The sequence below is a fragment of the Lissotriton helveticus genome, chromosome 7, assembly GCF_964261635.1.
Source record: "Lissotriton helveticus chromosome 7, aLisHel1.1, whole genome shotgun sequence".
Classification (NCBI taxonomy): Eukaryota; Metazoa; Chordata; class Amphibia; order Caudata; family Salamandridae; genus Lissotriton; species Lissotriton helveticus.
Genome location: NC_136068.1, coordinates 413,929,155 through 413,951,149, shown reverse-complemented (window position 1 = coordinate 413,951,149; position 21,995 = coordinate 413,929,155). Strand labels below are relative to the sequence as shown.

Here is a 21,995-nt window from a genome sequence, read left to right as displayed (position 1 = left end):
TTTTTACAGTATTATTTTATACTTCTGCTTTTATTGTATGCACTTTACTTAACCATAAGTATTGCGATAATATCGATCCATTTCTCTTGTATGAGAAAAGAGACTGATCAATAAATACCATCTTTTATTGAACACGCCCGTCTCTTCCTTTTCTCTACAATCTGGTGAGACTAAGAATGCACGTACTGACTGAGTAAAATAAGTTGTCTTTTGTTTTCACACGACTCTAGAGATACACTCTTGATTAGGGGAGAGCAAAGTTGTCATGTTCTATGGTTGTCAGAAACTAAATCCCTTCTTGTCTATCCAGGGAGGTTCAACTCCTCCTTGCCTATTCGAGAAAGTTTCTAGTGAACTCTGAGCTAGCTGGCAAACCCAAAACTTTAAGTCTAATATCGACAATAGAAGACCTAGTTAACGTCTGGTCTAGGCCTATACTATTGAAGGTATTATTCCAATGCGCAGAGCCTATTGGGATAATAGGAACTACACTACAACAGTAGTGGAAACAACTCGCATACCACAGAAGTCGGCTCAAGCAGCTGAACCAATAGCTTTGACACGAGCGTGTGAACTTAGCACTGACTTTTGTGTGAACATCTACACGGAGAGCCGCTATGCTTTTGGAGCGGTTCATTATTTTGGCCCACTCTGGAAGGAAAGAGGCTTTCTTACATCCCACGGGATGTAGATAATGCATGGAGAATTAGTACATAATCTCTTGACTGCACTTACATACCCAAAGAAAATTGCTATTATGAAGTGTAGCGCACACAAGAAAATCATTGACAAAATAGGACAAGGCAATGCCTTTGCAGACCGCGTAGCTCGTGAGACTGCAATGCAACGAAGCACTACTTCCATGTATGTAGTGAAGTCTCAAGCTGAGCGATGGCATGATGCTAGACAGGAAGTGTTAGATATACAAAGATCTGCTTCTGTAGCAGAACTTGAGCAATGGGCTAAAGAAGGAATATTGGACGATAAGGGTTGTTGGCGCAACAAAGACATGGATAAAGGGAAATTGCCTGCAGCCTATTTACAACCTATGGTTCAAATGGCACATCGGCAGGTACATGTTGGAGCTCTAGCAATAACTAAATTGCTTACGCAAGTTTGGGAGCATCCTGAAATTGCCAGCACAGCTAAAAGAGTAGTACAGTCCTGTTTGATCTGTTGGCAGGATAATCCTTGTAAAGGGACACGGACTCCTACAGGAGGGTTTGCTACACCAACCGCACCTTTTGAAGTTTTGCAGATGGATTACATCCAACTTGAACGCTGCAATAATCTGAAATAGGTCCTAGTGGTGGTATGTGCCTTCAGTAAATGGATAGAGGCATACTCTACAAAGGATAATACTGCTCTCACCACAGCGAAGGTGCTTCTAAAGGAGTTTTTCCCTAGATATGGTGTTTGTAAACTTTTGTGGAGTGACAACAGATCTCATTTTATTGGGCAAGTTGTTGAGCATGTCCTGAAAGGATTAGGGATCAAGCAGAAATTCCATGCAGTCTTCCACCCGCAATCAGCAGGATTAGTGGAGAGGTACAACGCTACTTTGAAATTGAAATTGGCGAAAATACTGGCTTCCACGTCCTTGAAGTGGCCAGATGCACTACCCTTGGCATTGTTGTCCATAAGATCGTTGCCACATTCAAGATCTGGCCTTACCCCATATGAAGTGGTCTTTGGGAGACCAATGAATAATTGGGGAGTTCCTAAGCCACGTCCCATACTTGATGGTCCATGTGTTTTGATTAATAATCTTTTTGCACAGATAACCAACAGTTTGATCTCTATTCATCAACTGGTTCGAGAAGCTCTTCCTTACAGATCTATTGCTGAGGCCCAACAACTCCGTTCCGGCGACCATGTGATGGTCAAGGTCTTCGACAGAACAGTTTGGAATCGAGGTGGCGAGGACCGAAGCAGGTGCTCTTAGCAACAAGGACAGCAGTTCGAGTGATGAACAAGAAGAACTGGGTCCATAGCACACACTGCAAACGTGTGTCGCCTACCTTGGTGGAACCTGCTAAGTTGACCGACCATCAAGAGATTCTGGAGACAGAGAAAGGTCAAGCTATCTCACCTGACAAATCTGCGGAAGTCTTCCCGGACCACACGATCGCTGGAGAATCCCGATATCAGCTGAGACCAAGGAAAGAATCTGCTTTTCCGAAAAAGACTGGTTGAGCTACCGTCCTGGGTTAGTGAAACGGACCGCCGATGTGGCAAGGGGGGGGATCAGTCCTGTGTATTGTAGTGACACCCGTCTTGGCCCGTGGTGAAGAATTCAGAGGCTGCCCAGGGATAAGAGATCCAACGATTGTTTCAACGAGTTTGTAGAAAGATCAATTATTGCTGTTGCTAAAATTCATAACAAAAGAATCATTTGTGCTGTAGGGTTTGCTGTTGCTCTGGTAGTTAAGGCAATAATCACCTGGTTTGTTGAGAAAGTGGCTCCTGCTCGACAGCTTTTTGTTGCCACTACTACAGCGCCAGTGGAACATCATTACTTCACGCTTCCCTAACAATGAGCAGAAGCATCGACAATCCTACCTAAATAATACATTCATCCAGATGTTGCATCATACACACAATGCCACGAATACCACCAACTGTTGGGTGTGTGGAATGATACCTGCACACCAAAAGAAAGGAGGAACACCTTTTATTCCTCTACCGTTTTCCCATAATGGTTCGTGTCAAGCTTGGTATGCACTTTTGTTTGCATCTGGAAACCCTTCAGTAGGTGGGATTACCTTTCACCTCAATAAAGTATGCTATCAAGATAAAGAAGGGTATCCACAAGCTAAAGGGACTAAATGAGAATGGGAGGAGTATCAACCTGACAATATTTCAAAACCATATGTCTTTACGAACATGAGAAATATCAAGAACAATGGACCTTTTGTAATTTCTGTGACAAGAGCTAAAGCAGATTTATGTATTAGTAGTGTTAGGAGAATTCCAGTGGGACGGAGTGAATGTATTGTGACACTGACTATTGAAGGAGGTAATAATAGTAGTTTCACATCTTCGCACAATACCTATTTTGTTTGTGGAAATAAGGGATACTATCAACTACCTGTTGGGTGGTCAGGGATCTGCTATGTGTCTTTTCTGTTGCCCCCTGCGTTTTTGGCACCTGTGTCATATCACCTCGACTTCAAATTGTATAATAATATTTCCAAGAACAGATACAAACGAACAATAAGTACTGATGAGGTTGATCAGACTGATACCACTTTGCAACAATATATCAATTTTAATTTGGGTTTGTTCTTCTTCGGGGTGCTGCATTAAACAGTAGGAAAATAAGGAGACTCACTTGTGTTGTGGAAGCTGTTACCAATCAGACAGCAATGGCACTTGGGAACATTACAGAGGAACTGCAAATTGCAAGGATTGTAGCACTCCAAAACAGAATGGTGCTTGATGTGATTTTGGCTGATCGAGGTGGTGCATGTTGCATCATCGGTAGCAGTTGCCACGTATCTATACCAGATCACTCACCTTCAGTATACGACGCAATATCAAAACAGCATAAGATTGCTGCAGAGATTCACCCAGAGACTGGTACATTGACTTTTTCAACCTGGTTCTGGACACTATTTGCTACTTGGGGCTGGAAACTACTGACTATTTTATGTATACTGTTGACAATATTATTTACATGCTGTACTTGTATACAATGTGGTCCTATGCTTTGCTCCATGTGCATCACTGCTTGTACACCTGCGAAGAGAAATATTGCAGGAATAAAAGAACAACAAATGCTAAATAAAGAGATCATTGAGATTTCGAGCATCAATGTACAGGAGGCATTTCTAGATTACCCCAGATGAACGACTGTCTTCAGCTAATGCTAAAAGGGTCATCTGTTGTAATTTGGCAGCGATGGGGTTAGCATTAGCAGAAGCCATCCTGTATTTAGAAACTATCTTGTCCGTTTTGTGGAATCCATTTTGTATTTCTATCAGCCATTTTGTTTGCTATGTGCTACCATGTGCTCTGTCCTACCTTCCTGTTAACTGCTCTTGAAATCTGCCTAGAGACGAGATATATTTAGCCTTTTCTGCTTCACACATGCTTAGTTGAGCTTGCAGCTGTCTCCAGACTGTAACTGTCAGGATGTGTTCACCAGAATTAGCAACAGTTAGCTCCTCCCACTGGTTGACTGTGCATTTTCTGTATGACTTCATATGTACCTAAAGCTAGCATTTTGTACTTGTACCGCCTTCATTTGAGCCCCTGTGTGGGTATAAAAGGACCAAGCTCCTTCCATTCAGTGTGCTACTTCATACATTACCGAAGGGTGCTGTGTGAATGTAGTTCCACCTCATGAGGTTTAATAAACTCTGTATTTTCTATTCCAGCTTCTGTGACAACATCTTTCTATTGGTCTGAGGACTCTGTGCAGAGAAGGGAGAACCCCTAGCACTGGTAGGCCTTGCTGAGGCTCACTACTACACTTGGACAGTTCGCGAAGCTCCTTCTGACATTCATCGTCGCATTCAAAGTCATCAAGGAAGTCCCACAAGCATAAGGAGTCGAAGAAATACAAACACTCTTCAACTTCACAGCATATGTCAAAGTCATCTGACGAGACGAGGGAGCGTTGGCACTCTGCTCTGCAATTTCTGATTTTGCAGAAGCAACCTCAGCCCAACTAAAAGAATTTTATGATGCAACATGCCTCATTTGTCAGTGGCCCAGCCCCTCTGGGGTACCTTCGGGCCCCTTGGGAGGAGCCCTAATGGAACCAGGCTGGCGGATTTGCCCTCGGCGCCGGTCATGCCCTAGGGATGCCTTGCTGGATCCAGAGCAGAGCCGCTGGTGAGACCTAGACCTTCCTTGGTGCCCACTCTAGTGGCGACACTCCTAGCCGGCGCAATTGCCATTTAGCTGTATGGGTGTCATCCAACACCATATCTGGTGTCGACTGAGGACATTCTTTCCAGAGCTGAGCCAGTACCTTATTTTGTCAATAGGCCTGGTGAGGGAGAGGTCTAGGAGGGGTCTTTGGACCTTTATGAAGAGGAACCATTTGAGGAACAAGAAAGCTGGTTTGAGGAACTGGGTGAGGCCAGTGGGTTGGACACCTCACATGACACAGGCCTGGTTTCTCTTCACACTGTGGCAATGGAGGAGGGAGCCTAGTTTGGAATGGTGGAGAGCAGGGAAGCGGAGGTCCTGGACCTTAACCTACCCTAGTGGCAGGCAAGACTAATGTCTTGCCAGAGGTGTTTCAGCTGGGAGAAACACCCTAAGAACCGTTACTCCCATTCAATGAAGCCCTGATGGATGGCCTACTTGGGGCCTGGTCCAAGCCCTGCACAAGGGCTCCTGTGAATAGGACAAGCACCCACCACCATCACCAGACTCCTGGGGAACTCAGTTTTCTTACCGAGCCTCCACCCCAGAGAGCTTGGTGGTACAAGCCTCCTCATTCTGTATCCAACCTAGTGCGTTCCCTACCACTCCACTGGATAGGGAATCCAAGAGGCTGGACACCTTTGGTAAGAACATTTTTTCTTCCACCAGCCTGGCACTGCGGTCATTGAACACTGCATGCCTTTTGGGCCTTCATTCTCATACACTATGAGATTCGGTTGTGCAAATTCTGCCTGTTGTCCCAGAGGCTGTTATCAACGGGAGAGATGTGGACTTGACACAACCGTCTAGCTGGGCAGAGCGATTTCATTATCAGTGGCCTTGCTGCGCCATACCTGGCTGAGAACATATGGCTTTTCAGGGGATTTCTAGGTGACCCTCATGGACATGCTCTTTGAAGTTCTCACCTTTTTGGAGACAAGGGGGGATTCAGCACTGAAGCACTTCAAGGAAAACAGGCCTATGGTCAGGTCCTTAGGATTGTCTATGGCCCCTCTTCAACCCCAGTCCGCCTTCTACTCCTTTTGTAGCCATGGAAGGGATTTCCAGCCATGCCTCTACACTCCCAGCCACCACATCCAGCAGGCTTCCCAGATTTTTCACAGCTGAGGTTAGCGTGTGCCATAGATTGTGTGGGACAGGCTGTCAGTAGTCGGATCAGTCCACCACCCCCTCCAGCAGCTGCTGCATCCAAGCCTCTTTAGTCCACCCTCATAACATCATGGCCATCCAGTGGGAGGCAGGATATTCCATCATCTACCCCTCTGGCTATCGATAACACCAGACTTTTGGGTATGTCAGATAGTCCACTAGGGATAAATCCCTCCCGTTTGTGACAAACCTACCAGCCACTTACAATCAGCTGACGGAGGACCATCTCTCCTTGCTCCATTAAGAAGTGCAGGTTCTCTTTGCAAGGGAGCCATAGAGAGGGTTCCTGCATTAGAAGTAGGTTGTGGTTGTTATTCCTGTTACTTTCTGGTGGCAAAAAGGATGGAGGACTTTTTCCTATCCTGGATGTGCGCCTTCTCAAGCTCTTCTTGAAAAAAGAAAAGTTCAAAATTGTCTTGCTGTCCCCAGCTTTGCCTGCTGTAGACCTGGGAGTCTAGATGGTAGCGCTGGACTTTCATGACGCATATTTCCACATCCCCGTCCTTCAGGCCCACTGATATTATCTGTGTTTCACTGTGGGCCAAGACCACTATCAATTTGCTGTGCTACTGTTCGACCTTAGCAGTGCCCCTGGGGTGTTAACCAAGGGTACTGCGGTTATCACAGCTTATCTGCAGAGGTCGGTAATTTCAGTCTTTTCCTACCTCAACGACTGTTGAAGGTGGGTTTGCCCTAGGCAGTTGTCACCCACTTTCAGACTATGGCAAAGGTCCTGCCGTTTCCGGGGTTCAATATCAACATGCCAAAGTCGCTCCTTACTCCCTCTCAGATGTTTCCCTTTCATCGGAGCTCTTCTGGAGATGGTGCGGTTTCAGGCTCATCCTCCCATGCAGCGAGTCCAGGATCTTCAGGCTGGGATTCTGATGTTTTAGCCTCTATCCTGGATTTCGCGGAGACTGACTGAGGCGGTTGGGCCTCATGGCTTCCTGCATCCTGCTGGTAACACATGCCTGCTGGCATATGCAGACTCTGCAGTGGGCCCTGAAGACCCAGTGGATGCTGCATCAGGAAAATCTGCCCAACATGGTCCAGATCATGGATGAAACTGCAAAAGACCTGCAGTTGTGTCTAAATTACTATGAGTGGGTCAGTGGCAGACGACTCCTCTACCTTCCTCAACAAGATCCAATGGTAGTGACAAATGTGTCACTCCTGGGTTGGTGCGGTCCCCTGGGAGAGGTGGAGAGCAGAGAACTCTCGTATTGTGTTGAGTAAGAGCTTCACCTAAACCAGTTTTGGGCGTTCCGCTTGCCATTAAAAGCCTTTATTCTTTTAATGAAGGGAAGACTGGTTCATGTGTTCACTGACCACACCACCACCATGTGGTACTGCAACAAACAGCATTAGGTGGGGTTGTAGACCCTATGTCAAGCGGCTCTGCACCTCCGGACATGGCTAGAACTTTAGGACATTTCCATTCAGCATCTGGCAAGATTTCTGAACATCAGAGTGAACTAACTCAGCCGAACATACATAGCCGATCACGAATGGCGTCAACATCCGGAGGTGGTGCAAGGTCTCTTTCAGCAGTAGAGAGAGGCTTCTTTAGATCTCTTTGCCATCACAGTGAACGTACAATGTCAGCAGTTTTGCACACTGGATTATTGAAGGCGATTCTTCCTCAGAGAAGCTTTTCATCTTGAGCTGCGCTCCGTACTCCTATATGCCTTCTTTCCGCCAATATCACTGCTGCCCAGAGTTCTCAAGAAGAACAGGGAAGAACGAGCCCAAGACATTCCTGTGGCTCTAGATTGGGCACAGAGAGTCTGGTATCTGGAGCTGTTATGCATGACCATTGGTCCTTTAGTCAGGCTGCCTTTTCTGGAGAATCTTCTGTTGTAGCAACAGGGCAGGGATCTGCATCTGAACCTGCGCACCCTCCACCTACATGCATGCAGATTGAGGGGCAACAGTTGACAGCTTTCGACCTTCCGCCCGAAGTCTGTGATATTATTGTGCCAGCCAGGTGTGCCTCCACCAGGTCAGTATACGCCTGCCGTTGGGATAAGTTTGTGTAATGGTGTACTTCCCACAATGTTAAGCCCATTTCTGCACCTTTATGAAAGTTTTTTTTGTTTGCCCTATATTTGGCCAACTCAGCTTCTGTTTTGGTGCTGTCAAAGGTTATCTTTCTGCAATCTCTGCATTCCTATGGTTGCTGGACCAACCTTTTCTTTTCAAATCCCCAGTTGAAGCCCGGTTCCTTAATGGTCTGCAGCACATTTCTCTTCATGTCATTTATTATGCCTCACTGGGACCTCAAATTTCTTTTTACTTTCCTGATGTGTGCACTTTTTGAATCTTTGCACAATTGCCCTCTTTGACGGCTGACCATTCAACTTACCTTTTTAGTGGCCATTACTTCAGCCAGGAGAGTTAGTGAATTACTGGCCCTCTCAGTGCACCCTCCCTACATCTCCTTTTACCCTAGCAAACTGTTCCTCAGGACACGTGAATCCTTCCTTCCAAAGGTTGTAACTACATTCCATGTTGGCCCGTCACACCTTTTTTTGCTCTGCCTTACCCCTCCAAAGACGAGGAGAGAATCCACCATCTGGACCCAAACAGAGGATTGCCATTCTACCTTGATTCCACATAAGAGTTCACAAAAGGATGATTAACTCTTTGTTTATTTATTTATTTATTCAACTTATAAAGCGCACTATCACCTTGCAGGCATCCTGGCGCTGGTGGCTCATGAGACGTAGAAGGGTATGTCAGGACAAGGCCGAACAACTAGGACTTGGGAAACAGCAGAGTTTTTACACTTTTTCTAAAAGGGAGAAGCCCCCTAATTTTCCTAATCTCCCATGGAAGTCTATTCCACAGTTTGGCCTCTGCCACCCCAAAGGATCTTCCCCCTGACCTAGCTTTCCTAAACCTAGGAACTCTCACCAGTCTTGCGGATGAAGAGCTAAGCAATCTAGTTGGAGTGTACCAATCAAATTTTGATTGCATTGCTGTGGGTCCTATCCCATGAAGAGCTTTAAAACAAGGCAGAGGGACTTAAATTGTACTCTCTGCCTCGGAGGGAACCAATGGAGTTCTGCCAAAGCTGCTGACGATATTCTGGGCAGCCCTAAGACTAACCTAGCTGTGGGCTATGTCAGAGCAAAAAAAGGAAAGGCTGGGCAAAAACGGACAATCTTGGGATGGATCATCCTGTGCATTAGGATCTGCCACGCACTGGCCAAGAAACAACCCCCTGAAGCATTGCTGCCTCCCTCTACCAGAGCCAAGGCTGCAACCATTGTGTTCCTCTCCTGGACATCTGTTAGGCGGCGGCGTGGGCATCACTGCTTACATTCACAAAACATTACTGCCTGGATTGTCAGGTACATCATGATGGGCACTTCACCCGTTTTGTCCTGCAGGACTTTTTGATCTAATTGTGTTTGCAGACCCACCTTTGTGGAAAGATTCCTTAGGTATCTATTCTAAAGTAAGGAATCTGCGCTAAAAGTCTCTATCAGATGATCAAATTACCTTCAATAACGCCTTATCTGGTAGAGACTATAGCTGCAGATTCCTTACTGATCCTCCCTGCTATGCGAACCGGTTAAGGTGTAAGGGACACCCTTTTCAGGGCTGTAATCTTTTCCACAGTGGTCAGTTCACACTGTGACCCTGCGCTACTAGCGGGGAAAGTTGTGAAAGTAAATGACATCAGCGTGCCAAGGTGGTGCCTACATAGATTCAGGGCATGTCACTCTTGACGCGGACGCCGTTCGCGCAGAGCTGTAAAAAGCCACCTACTGGCATGCAGGATTACTGCTTGAAAATCTTTTGGATCCAGTCTGATGCCTGGGGATATTCTAAGGTCCTGACTGTCTTGCTTTCGCCTCTCGGATAATACAACTCCCACACGATGGCTCAACACTCAGTGAAGCAAAAGACTTTAACACAAAACAAACAACACCTATAGAAAAGGGTTTTATTTTACAAAATGCAAGGACTCTCTCGTTTAGAATAAGGCTTGGGGTTTTATTTTACACAATGCTCTGTAACAGAAAGGCTTTCCCATATGCCAAATGCAGAACATTCAAATATATGTAGAGATATATATGTTTATATGCAAGCAATAATAACACACTACCATGAATAAACAAGCAGCTAATAATATGAGATAACACTGAAGAAAATATAGTATGCTGGATGTCCTGCAAGAGATCAGAAAGATATATACACTGAATACACCAAATGAGTACTTTGGATGTGCACCTTGCCTCACTCACACATCACAAAGAAAACACATCAAATGATCAATGCCACTGGCCAAACATCACAATGGCAATAACCAAAACTCAATACTTCACCTGGTGCAAACACTGCATCTCAGCCCAATCCTGACTGGGGAAGTGAAACAGCTGTGATTCAGAGCCTTAGTAACCAGGGTTCCACGCTCCAAGGTAGATGCGTCCATCCTCGTTCGGATTCCAAACTCCCGGTTTCTAAGTCAGCACCCCTCAGCTTTCTAATCTCAAAACACACTAGAAGGTTCGAGAAAGACCTCCCCCGGGCCAGAGGAATCTTACCAGAACTGGCCAGGCTCCAAGCAAGCATTCCCATGACAGGAAGGAGTTCCCACGTCCCCTTCTCCAAATCTCGCATGTTCCAGCCTTTATCTTGACGAAGCTCACAAAGCCTTCCGGGTACATTAAACAATCTCTGACAAAAACAATCCTTGAACGTGATTCACCCAAACAATTTGCAAGCGCTGCTGTGCACGCAGAAAAGCTGAAGCAAGGCAGAGTCAGAAAACAAGATGACATGAGGCCATGTCAAAGCCAATAGTAAGAACTTCATAATTCTCATCAATGTACAACACAATGCACAACTGTGCACAACTGCTTATAGATTCACATACTTCATCTCTCAATGTACACCGAGCACATGTGTGCGTCACTGCCCACAACACTGTACTTCGAGACCAAAAAGTACATTCCACACCTCTCTCTTCCTCTCATGCTTTCAAATGCCCATCCCACACCTTCTGTTCTTGGCAAGGCTGTCCTACTCAATGACAGCTTCCACTGAAAGACTGCAAGATTACAAGAAAGAAACTTTTAAGAGAAACAGGCATATGCAGGACCATCGTACATTCAGGCTAGGATAAAATAACACACTAAAGTCAATTAAAATAATGGTAGTCAAAGGTCATCACAGGGTGTCAGACCACAAGAGTGCCTCTAGCACTACACTGACAGACCAGAATCTCAAACTCTGCTCTGAGGAGCGAGACAACACAATCTCCATTGGACCTTGCTCTCTCCAAGTGATCATCTTTACCTCACAAGGCCCACTAGTCTTAGGTCAGACAGAAACTGGTGCTGTAGGCTCCAGATGAGTGGTGCAGGGATGCCTGTGTTGGCGCTAGCCAGCCTTTTGTGCGCCAGTGCAGTTCAAGAGGGCAGGAATGCACCCTATCTCATAGATACGGCACATTCCTGCACATTTCTTTTGATGCAGGGCACCACCAGCCCTGCATATTGATGTGCAGCGGTGCCCTGTGCCAAATTATTGTAAATAAGCCCTAGAATCTTTCATCATTCACAAATAGTCCATTTATTTTGCATGAGGAGAGACAATAAGTTATCCAATAAATGTTTTTCCCCGCAACATTCAGAACGTCTTTGCAGCTAGAATATTGGTATGTGCATTTCCCAATTTCCTATTTTGTAGTAACCCGCTTTGTTTTCTATTCTGGTCAAGAATTCTGCTACTAAAGTACTGCATGCCTCAAAAAGGTAGAATACTTGTATAAAGGCATTTACCACTATCACTCTGCTGAAGGTACCAAATGGGTAAACTCTGCACGAACTCAATATGGGTGTACAGTCAAGCTTGGGTACCAACATTCACATTGTTGCACTCAGTAAGTATAATGTTGAACCGATTTGTACCCAAGATGTATCACAAGGTTCGGATTAAATTTGGGATCAACCTCAAATTTAGAAACATATCTTTCCAGTGTAAAAATAATTTGTGACACTGTACAAAGATGATGACGTTTTACAGTGCACAACTGTAAGCTATGTGCTATTAAACATTGTTCTAAGACTGACAACTACGCCAAGAACGGAATTCACTGAAATTTCCTAGGAGTATGCCTGAATAGCTGTGACTGGTACAGCTCTCCCGGCATATCCTTGTAATGTTTTTTTAGTTCCTTAAAAGTATAAACCTTTGTCCATGTGAGAGCGAAAAGATCCACACATGCGGTTATGCTTTTTTTCTGTAAATCGGCCTCATGTTTTTCCATCACAGAACGATTTTGAAGGCTCCACAATGAATGTCCTGATGCCTGGTAACCTTTTCCATTTTCAAAAAGGAAGAGATAGGTGAGCAATGAGTGAGGGATACAATAATAGCTTCAAATAGTTGGGCCAGTTGTGGAGTAGTGGAGTATAATCTGATTGAGTAAAGCACAAATTCATTAAAAGTGAAGTCGGAACATCACTTTTTGTGACCTTCTATGGCACAGGAGCCAGTTCCATATTTACGAGGCATTACTAAGCCACTTTTTTAGCCTAATGCAGCCTTGTAAATAGTGTCCCCTTTAACGCAGTTTTGTGTTAAAGGGGCATGCAATGGGTGTTGCTGGGTGCGCTCTAAGCGACATCCATAGCATTTTGACACTGCCCCAGATTTGCAAGAAATCGTAACTCTGAAGCAGCGTCAAAAATGTACGTGAGGCACAACGCGGAGAAATATCTTTATTTCTCATAGTTTTTCCTTTTTCTATGTGTGATGTATTCTGCAGCAAACACAGAAAAAGGTAAAAGCCTCTTGTGATTGTTTTTGTGCAGGAAGCTTTCACCACCAACACAATAACAATCATCCCCTCAATGCAGGCACCCTTGCACCATGGTGCAAAGGTGTCTGCATTGGCACATGGCAGCCTATTGTGCACCAGCGCTGGGGAAAAGTACAAGAATGTGCTGTATCTCATAGATATGGCAAATTCCTGCCTTTTTCTTTTGCCGTAGGGCAGTGCAGCAGTAAGGCCTGCTGCGCTGCCCTATGGCCAAAACACATAAAGGAGGCCCTAACAATTTGTACTTTATGTATTATGAAAGCAATTTGAACCCCCTTAAATGTTATCTTTGGTTGCTTGTTGTTTGAAAGAGCCAGGCAATGTTAATTAAGGGAGGTCTTATTTTCCCTGCGGCAAGATGCACAAAATAAGTTTGCAGCAGCATTGGTTTTTCATTGTGTTGCAATTAGCCTTTTATGGTGCAAGAGGTGTTGAAATCCTCCGTCTGCAAGGTTTTTTTTCCGCCTAGAGTCACCCCAGCTCGCTGCATAAATTTCAATGAAGTAGGATTCTGATTGCGACTCTACTGGGATGGAGGCCTACATGTGATAACAGACCTCCGTTCCAGCATTCAGATTCGCAATGGGCCTAGATTGTGACCACCGTCCCTAAAGAGACACAATGACACATTGTGAATGTGACAATGGGGAGTGAGTGTAGTAGTCCATGGCATCAATGTCTGCAGTTCAAAATGTAAACAGCTTGCACAGTGTAACCGTCAATTTTGGTCCGCTTTCAGTTTGTGAATAGTTGCTTCCTTCCACAGACACTAACCATTCCGGACTTTTGGAATTTTGCCCCGCTGGAACGTCCATTTTTGGATGTTCCGGAGGCGCTATGTGCCACTGGCATATTTATAAAGCCACGTGAAGCACGTTACGTGGCTTTTCATGGCCTTGTAAATATATGTCCCTTACACGCAGAAAAGTGCGTGAAAGGGGCGTCCCATGGATGCTGCTGGGTGCTTTTCCAGCCACATGCATGGCTTTTTGACAATACCCCAGATTTACGAGAAATCGTAAGTCTTGAGGTAGTGCGAAAAACGTACGCCTCCCCGGGGAGGCATAAGGGAGGCACAATGAGAAGAAATCTTTTTTTCTCTTCGTTTTTCCTCTCTCTATGTTTGCAGCATTCTGCAGCACACATAGAAAGAGGAAAAAGCCTCTTGTGATTGCTTTTGTGCAGGAAGGTTTCTCTGTCTGCACAAAATTAATCATCCCCGCAATGCCTACATTGGTACAAAGGTGCCTGCATTGGCGCATGGCAGCCCATTGTTCGCCAGCACAGGTTAAAAAAACAGGGATACGCTGTATCTAAAATGAACCGGCGCTTTGCTGCCCTTTTCTTTTGCTGTAGGAGCGCGTAGCATGGCCTGCTATGCTGCCCTACCGTAAAAAACACATAAATGAGGCCCCCCAAGTTTTGTGACCGCAAAAATGGTCACACAGCATTTGTGAATTCCCTTTGGAATCACAAGGAAAGAGAAATGCCTCATGGCTGCCCCTTTCTCTTCGGATCACAAGCACTGCAATTCGTAATGCCCATTATGAATTGCAATGAAAGTTTGTGCATTTCAAACTCAAACTATGCATTTGCATAGTATTTTGTGCATCAGGCCTCTAGTGTCATAAGTATTCAAGAGTATTCTAACAAGTCTTATTGCATTCACTCGCATATTGCACACCAGTCTTCCAGGTCACCACTTACTTGCCTCACATTTGTTTTATTCGGCTTGCTCTGACCCAATTTTAAAATAGAATAATTACTTGATCATGAGACATTTTACGTTTTAATTCCTGTGGTTGGTTGGTTGGTTGTTTGTATGGTGTACCGGTTGCTAATCACCTTTTCAGTCTGCATGCTGGTGATACCCACTCCATCTTGTGTTCCACTTCAGCGGCCTGGATCTGGCTCTCCGCAGATCCAAACATGGTAAGCGTCTGTCCTGAACGTAACGCCGTACTACAGTGTTTTCTTTTCATCGATGACCCCCCTGTTGATCTGGATCACCTGGTAGTTCATTGGAAGCATCGTGGGATGGAGTTGTTGAAATTCGATGGTGCTGTGATCAGCTGGAGACCAGGAGCTGAAATTCACCAGGATGAGCTAAGAAATGGGAACGCATCTTTAACGCTGCATCATGTAAATAGCAGAGACACAGGGAATTATACCTGTGAGATTATATATAAAGGTGAAGCACGGAAGATCACCATGCATCTCAACATAGACGGTGAGGAATTGGGATTCTGCTTTTTTAATTTTTTTAATTTAATGTAGTTTTAATACTATCTCCATTACTTCTCCGGGGTGTCTCCTCATAGGCTTCTTCTTTGAACAACTATCATTACAGACTTCGCTGTTGGAGCTGTAAATGGGGTTACTTCTGTAAATCCAATAGTTCCCAGAACAATGTATAATACCGTATATGCCCATTGCATTATATTGGCAGCGAACAAATCTTAGCGCAGGATTTTTATAAACAAAGTTTTGTTTCTGTGTTGTCAAGGTTCATTGCATTGTGCCAGTCTCTCCTCGGCATGCCTATAAAAAAAGGATCTAAGGCAAACTAGAGCCCACCACCTGTAATTACAGCTAGACACAATTGACTATGGTTCAGGTGAACCACATCCCTTTAATATTACCATCAACCTTCGCAAAAGCAATGCTGACGTGTGGTTTGAATTCATGCTTTTATGCAAAGAAAACCAATTGCTCACTCCGTGCCTGAAGCTTGCAGTATGAGGGAGTAGGATGTGTATAAAATCATGAGTGGCGAAACATTATTTATTTAAGAGGACACAAATAATAATCACCATTTACTCTGTCTCCTTTCATTTCCTTCTGTCAGCTTTCGACCTTCGGTCCTACCCCTTCCCAATCTCCCGATCCTGCGTAAAAATCCTTATGCTTTAACAAGAAGAAACGCGAATCCTCCAAAGCAAGATAAGCATGAATAGACAGAATGAGATGGGAAGGAATGGGACAACAAGGAAGCCCCGGCTGAACACAACACATTTCCACCGTTAACACTACTTATTAATGCAATGAGCATATACACAATGCAGCCATTCTTGTAGCAGCTTCCGTGATAATTTCCTATGTCTAGAAGAGCTGTTAACCCTTTTGACTATGGTTTGGATTTCCTCAAACTGATGAAAGAAATGCCCCATAGGAACAAATGGCAGTTACCATTAGAAGGCTAAAAAGGAGGAGCCTGTCAATCATTGAGATCACACTTTTATGTATTTTTCTGTTCATGTTAAAGATGCTCGGGTCCGCACTATCCGCATCACTCAGCATACTCCCCTCAAAGCTATGGCCTGTTTGTTCTATAACTTTACGTAGCCACTCATCTCATATTCCATCATCTACCATTCAGTGTCACCGCACTTAGGTTAATCCCCTCAAACATTTCACTACACTTCAAAATTCGGATTTGCCTTTGTCCTTATCCCCCGCAGTCTGATCCTAACGTAATCACAAATCTTAATACCATGAACATTTTCTTCAAGTCTGGCATGATCATATTCGTTTTTATTAGATGGTGTATGTGATTGCAAAATATTGTTTTTCAATGTATTCATGGCAATTCGTGTCCAGTACTTGCACTTGTTTGTTGGGCCACCATGAGCAAACTTGTAAAATAGGTGGTCTACTTCTTAATAAGAAAATGGATTAAAATCTGATGGAATTACGTATTCTGCATGCCCACAGTATCTCTCTGATTGTTCTGGTCCAAAGCGTGTTTATTTGCATGGCATGGGTCACACTGTCATTTGGGTAGTAAATAAAGCGTTCAGTCAGTTTAATCGCACTGCAGGTCATAAAAGGCTGATGTAATATGTTTGAAGGAATTCTTATGCTCCTAGACGTTAGTTTACCCCATTGTCCCTAATTAGCACTTTATGAAAAACATCCAGTGTCGGCTGATGACATTTGAAAGTGGTGAGGCGTAAAATGATAATCATACTGCACCGTAGCGAGCGAGCGTAGTGAGCGAGCGTAGCAAGTGAGCCCAAACCCCCTAAGGAGGGTTCGGGGGGGATTTTCCCCCGAGAAAATTTTGAAAAAAGAGTGGGCAAATGGTGCATTTTCAAGCAAATTTGAGAAAGCAGGAAGGTTAATAAAGCAATTGTGAAAGTGCAGTTATTACATTAATAAAGTGGTGTCATATAACATAGCTAGCTGCTTATTTAGCATAACCACAGAGCTTCATAACAGACTTTGAAACACAATGCATTGCTGAGTACCTCACAGATGTATTTTAATAACAAACAAATAAACAGGACGCAAACTAGCAGCATTCAAACAGAGTGTTCACTTTTTGTAAATAAAATCAGCACGTCTGTCTTTAATGGAAGCAAACTTCTCAATGACTTGAACATTGAAGTCTGGTATTCTTTTAACTAAGTCACTCTCTATAGAAAGCATCGCTAAGGCATTCAGCCTTTCCTGAATCATGGTATTTCTCAGGAATATTTTAATTCTATTCAAAGCGGAAAAGCAACGTTCCGCCTCTGCTGTTGTCATCGGAGTGGTGATGAGTATTTTTAGTAAAGTCACTGTTTCTGTTAGTGTCTTTTCCATGTTAAGGATCTGAATTAAAGCAAGCAAAGAAATTGCACTAGTGGCCTGCCGGTATACATGCATTCCATACAGTACAGTTAATTCTGTTCTCAGATCCTCTTTGTTGAGCATAGGGTAAGCATCCACAGTGGTATTCAGTGCTTGCTCAGGGAAGGAATTATCATATTTTGCAAACAGATCACTTCATAGTAATGTGGCACTCACCAAATGCTTTGTAAAAGAAAAGCGTTCCTTGGCCTGCATAATTATAGTGTCACATATCTCTTTGGAAATTCGGGCCAGACTGCTGATGTTTTTTCTGCGGTTAGAGAAACTAGAATCATTTGGCAGTCTGCTGTCTAAATTGTCAACCCCTTCTCTGACTTTGTTCATGCTGGTGACAAAGTCGTTGGTAGCTGTTTCCACATAGACAGTATCTATTTCACGTTTTTGTAACTTTTCATACAGTCCGTCAACATGAGGCATTATTCCATAAAACAAAAACAGCAAAAACTGAAACTCCCTGTCTTGCAGTGTTCTAGCAAAGCCATGGGCCTCATTCCGGCTCTTGTAGTCAAACTTTCCATTGGCTTCTATGGTGTCGAAACATTTCTCAAGGTCAACCCTATATTGGTATATTAGGCTGATTGTACGAATGTGAAAATTCCAACGAGTTGGGCCTCCCTTTGGAATCCTTCTGTTAACAATGGTATGAAGTACCTCCGTTCTTTTGGGGGAGCGTGAGAAGAATGCTGCCATTCCTCCTACATCCATGAAGAATATCTGTGCCTCAGAGATCTTTCCTACTGATTGTTGCATAATCAGATTTAGTTGGTGGGCATAACAGTGCACGTAATGGGTATTAGGGTACACATCTCTAATTTTTTTTGTACTCCACCGGAGGTTCCACTCATAACTGCAGCACCATCGTAGCTTTGTACAATCAGTTTTTGTTTTTGAGGCTGCTCTGGAAAAAATGTAGTTCATGTAGAATAGCTGAAGAAATGCTTTCTGCACTAGAGTCTCTTAAATGGGTGAAACCATAGAACCTTTCCATAACTTTGTTGTCACTGTTAAGGTACCAAAAGACTAATACTGACTGTGTTTTAGTGGCCACATCAGTGGTGTCATCAGCCTGAATAGCCACAAAGTCTGTGTTTTTCAACTTTTGTACGATATTGCTTTTTACAATCTGTAGCATGCACTCAAGCAGTTCATTTTGTATTATTTTAGAGGTGCCCTTGAAGACTGTAGCACTTGATAGATGTGCTTCCATTTCATGGTCTATGCTTGCTATCAAAGTCCACAAGGCCTTTGAATATCCCAGGATTTTCAGAACCTTCCGGTTCATCATGCCCTCGTAAAGCCAGTTCAAAAGCACCACAGAAACGAATGCAATCAATGATTTTTTATAGTACTTTTCTATTCCTATCAACTGCTTCATTGTGTTTCTTTATTGTTTTGCGGTAGGCCTTGCTTATGTGGGCTTCAATCGGTGTATCTCCCAACATTCCCAGTCTTGTCAGGTTTTCCATATGTATTTTTGTGTGGGAATGCTTCTTTACTTTATCTGACAAATGCTTCAAGTCTTTTACTCCTTTTTTGGTCCAAGGAGTTTCACCACCAAACAGAAGGCAGGGGAAGCAGAACAGAGTATTTTTTGAAGGACATCCTGTAAGCCAATCAACTTTTGTGTACCAGGTGTTTGAAAAAGTATGTGTGTAAATCTTCCCTCTGTCTAGGGAACTTTGCTGTAGGTTTAGGTCTGGCCGGTGAGGTCCGAATTGTTTTACAATTAGTTTCTCTTCACGTTTCAGTCCAATGAACGGCTTTGCAAGTAGTTGCTCTACTGTATTCATGGTGTTACCAATGTTAATGTTACCTGCCAATAATCAAAGTACAACGTATGAGGTTTGGTGCATGTATTTAGAAGCCACCCACCATATACACAACCTACGTAGCCCTTGACTACTAGAATGTAAATATAGCAGCAGTTTCCTTACCTTAAACTGTAGTGTAGTTCCTATAGTCCCAATAGGCTCTGCGCATTGGAATAATATCTTCAGTAGTGTAGACGTAGGACTGAGGTTAACTAGGTCTCTACTGACTATATTAGACTTAAGTGTTTGCCAGCTAGCTCAGAGTTCACTAGAAACTTTCTCGAATAAGCGAGGAGGGGTTTAACCTCCCTGGATAGACAAGAAGGGATTTAGTTTCTGACAACCATAAAACATGACAACTTTGCTCTCCTTGAATAAGAGTGTATCTCTAGAGTCGTGTGAAAACAAAAGACAGCTATTTCACTCAGTCAAAGGTGCGTACTTAGTTTCACCAGATTGCAGAGAAAAAGAGAGACAGGCGTTTTCAATAAAAGGTGTTATTTATTGAGCAGTCTCTTTCCTCATACAAGAGAAATGAGTTGCTACAATTGCAATACTTATAGTTAAGTAAAGTGCATACAGTAAAAGCAGGATTATTAAATAATACTGTAAAAGCATGGATATGGTTTCTTAGCCATATGATACTTTAAAATAGATAAAATAGATACATACATATATACATTGACTAATCGTACTCAACTGGTGCTTCTAACTACGCCTACCCCGGTGTACCTGACCTAAGCCTAATACGTGGGAAGGAGTAAGTAAGTAGCAGTTTAAGTTAAGTTTGTTTTGCCAAGAATCTGACTTAAGAATTCTCTGTAAGGGTTTAGTCAGTTCAGTACCTGGGTATTAGAAGGCAGGAGGGCTGGTATCTCTCTCTCAGGACTCGGTATCCCAGTCACCCGCAAGGGTAGGCTGGAAACGCCGGAGGCTGGATTTCTCGGCAGGAGAAAAGACAGCGTCTTTCTCAGCCCGTCAGAGGGAAGGGGCAGCGTCCATGGGCTCTCGCATCAGCTGGGCTCTTCGGAAGTAGATAGCTGCACTGCTCCAGGATTACCACCGTGTGTTTGCTTAAGGCAACGTTGGTATATTTATACCTGAAAGGTGCCGGGTTTGACGTAAGGCTGGACATAAGACGTCAATAAAGATGTCACTAAGAACTGGTCGTTCTTACAGTGCTTTACAGGAGTTCTCGGACGAAATCAAAACAAAGCAGCGGGGATTTCTCAGGTTGCTGGAGGCTTGGATTTGTTTAAGAACTCGGTGTGCTTTCTAGGGGGCTGGAGGAATAGGCTTGCTTAATGTGACAGCATGCGCTATGACAGAATTATGAAAAGGGTTTCTATGCCGTTGTAGGGATATTATTGATTTATAACCGGACAAGGGCAAAGAATAGGAATATCTTCAGCTACCTAGATAAAACACACTACACCCACTCCACGAATTCATGTCCATAATTACTAAACTAAGCAATAGTAAACATATCTAACGGTGCATGTGTATACCAATCCACCCCAAAATAAATTTTTTGCATCCGAAATGGCATATGCGAAATACACGAAAAATGAGTATAGGTACTGTATGCTTTCAAGCAGTGTAATCATTCATTAAAAGGATGCACATATATATCAGCATGAACGATTTGCGAAAATTACACATGAAATGGCTCTTAATACAGAAAAGAAAAGTGCGAGACCATTTCATCACATATAAATACAGTTTTTTGTAAATATGCTAGAGGCTGAGGTAATATATTGTCTCTAGAGTTCCTAAAAATAGAAGCTCTGTTCTCTAAGAATAGTTCTACTTTAAGCAGAGGATGAGTGCCAAAAAAAGGTAAATATTTTGGAATCGGAAAAAAAAATAATTTCGTTTTCAAGGGAAGAAGTCAAAACAGTTCCAAATATTTTCAGAAGCTTTTGTTTTTCAAAGCTGAAGGCCAAATTCAGAGTTCAGGGAACGCTGAGTGCTCATTTGCTTAAAAGTTTATTCTTTCTGTTCGGGGGAGAACATCATTTCAGACAGACTTTCAAAAAAGCAGTTTACCGCTTCAGGTGAAAGTTCGACCAAGTTGGAAAATGCCGCAACTGTGCAGTCGTGAGCATGATTGCTATCATCGATGACAGGATCAGCAGTGCTCACAGAGGGTCGTACCTGGTTGATGCTGCTCTCATCTTGCACTTCACTACCCTTCAATCGCAGTGGTGAAGCCTCAACGAATGCCGTCATCAGGATTGGTAACCGCTGGGGACAACACGATGCATGAGTCTTTACTGGACTGAGCAAAGTATCTGTATCCAATGGTACTTCTGATTGTAGTGTAAGACAGACGTCTAACACGCATTCTTCTCCGCACAGCATACATCTTAACACAGGTAAGATACAGTTCTGCCAGATGGGTCTGAATGAAAGAAACCAGGTCATATTCAGATCTCTTAGCCGGGCTAATCCAAGGACTTTAGTTATGTGGTCCCGATAGCGTATAGCTAGGATCGTTTCTTCCATTGTTGCTGGAGTATTGTTTGTGACATGGCTTGCCATAACGAAGCAGGAGAATCAAAAATAAAATGCCTGCTACGAGTCCCAACAGGAGTGGAAGGCCGCCAAAAAGTGAATGGACAAAATTAGGAAAGATGCCCAGGACTGCTTTGAAAGGT

General features: G+C 43.7%; 1 protein-coding gene across 8 annotated transcripts in view; it reads left to right on the top strand.

Annotated features, from left to right (window-relative positions):
* The window catches only part of LOC144768536 (uncharacterized), a 1,350,740-nt gene that overhangs the window by 666,077 nt on the left and 662,668 nt on the right, over positions 1 to 21,995 (top strand). For 7 of the 8 annotated variants that reach the window (XM_078652297.1, XM_078652293.1, XM_078652294.1 and 4 more), the window contains one exon: positions 14,787 to 15,119. The exons of the other annotated variant lie outside the window; for it this stretch is intronic. In XM_078652297.1, the coding sequence (XP_078508423.1) occupies positions 14,787 to 15,119 (333 nt within the window). The remainder of the gene's footprint in view (positions 1 to 14,786; positions 15,120 to 21,995) is intronic. 8 annotated transcript variants of the gene reach the window in all.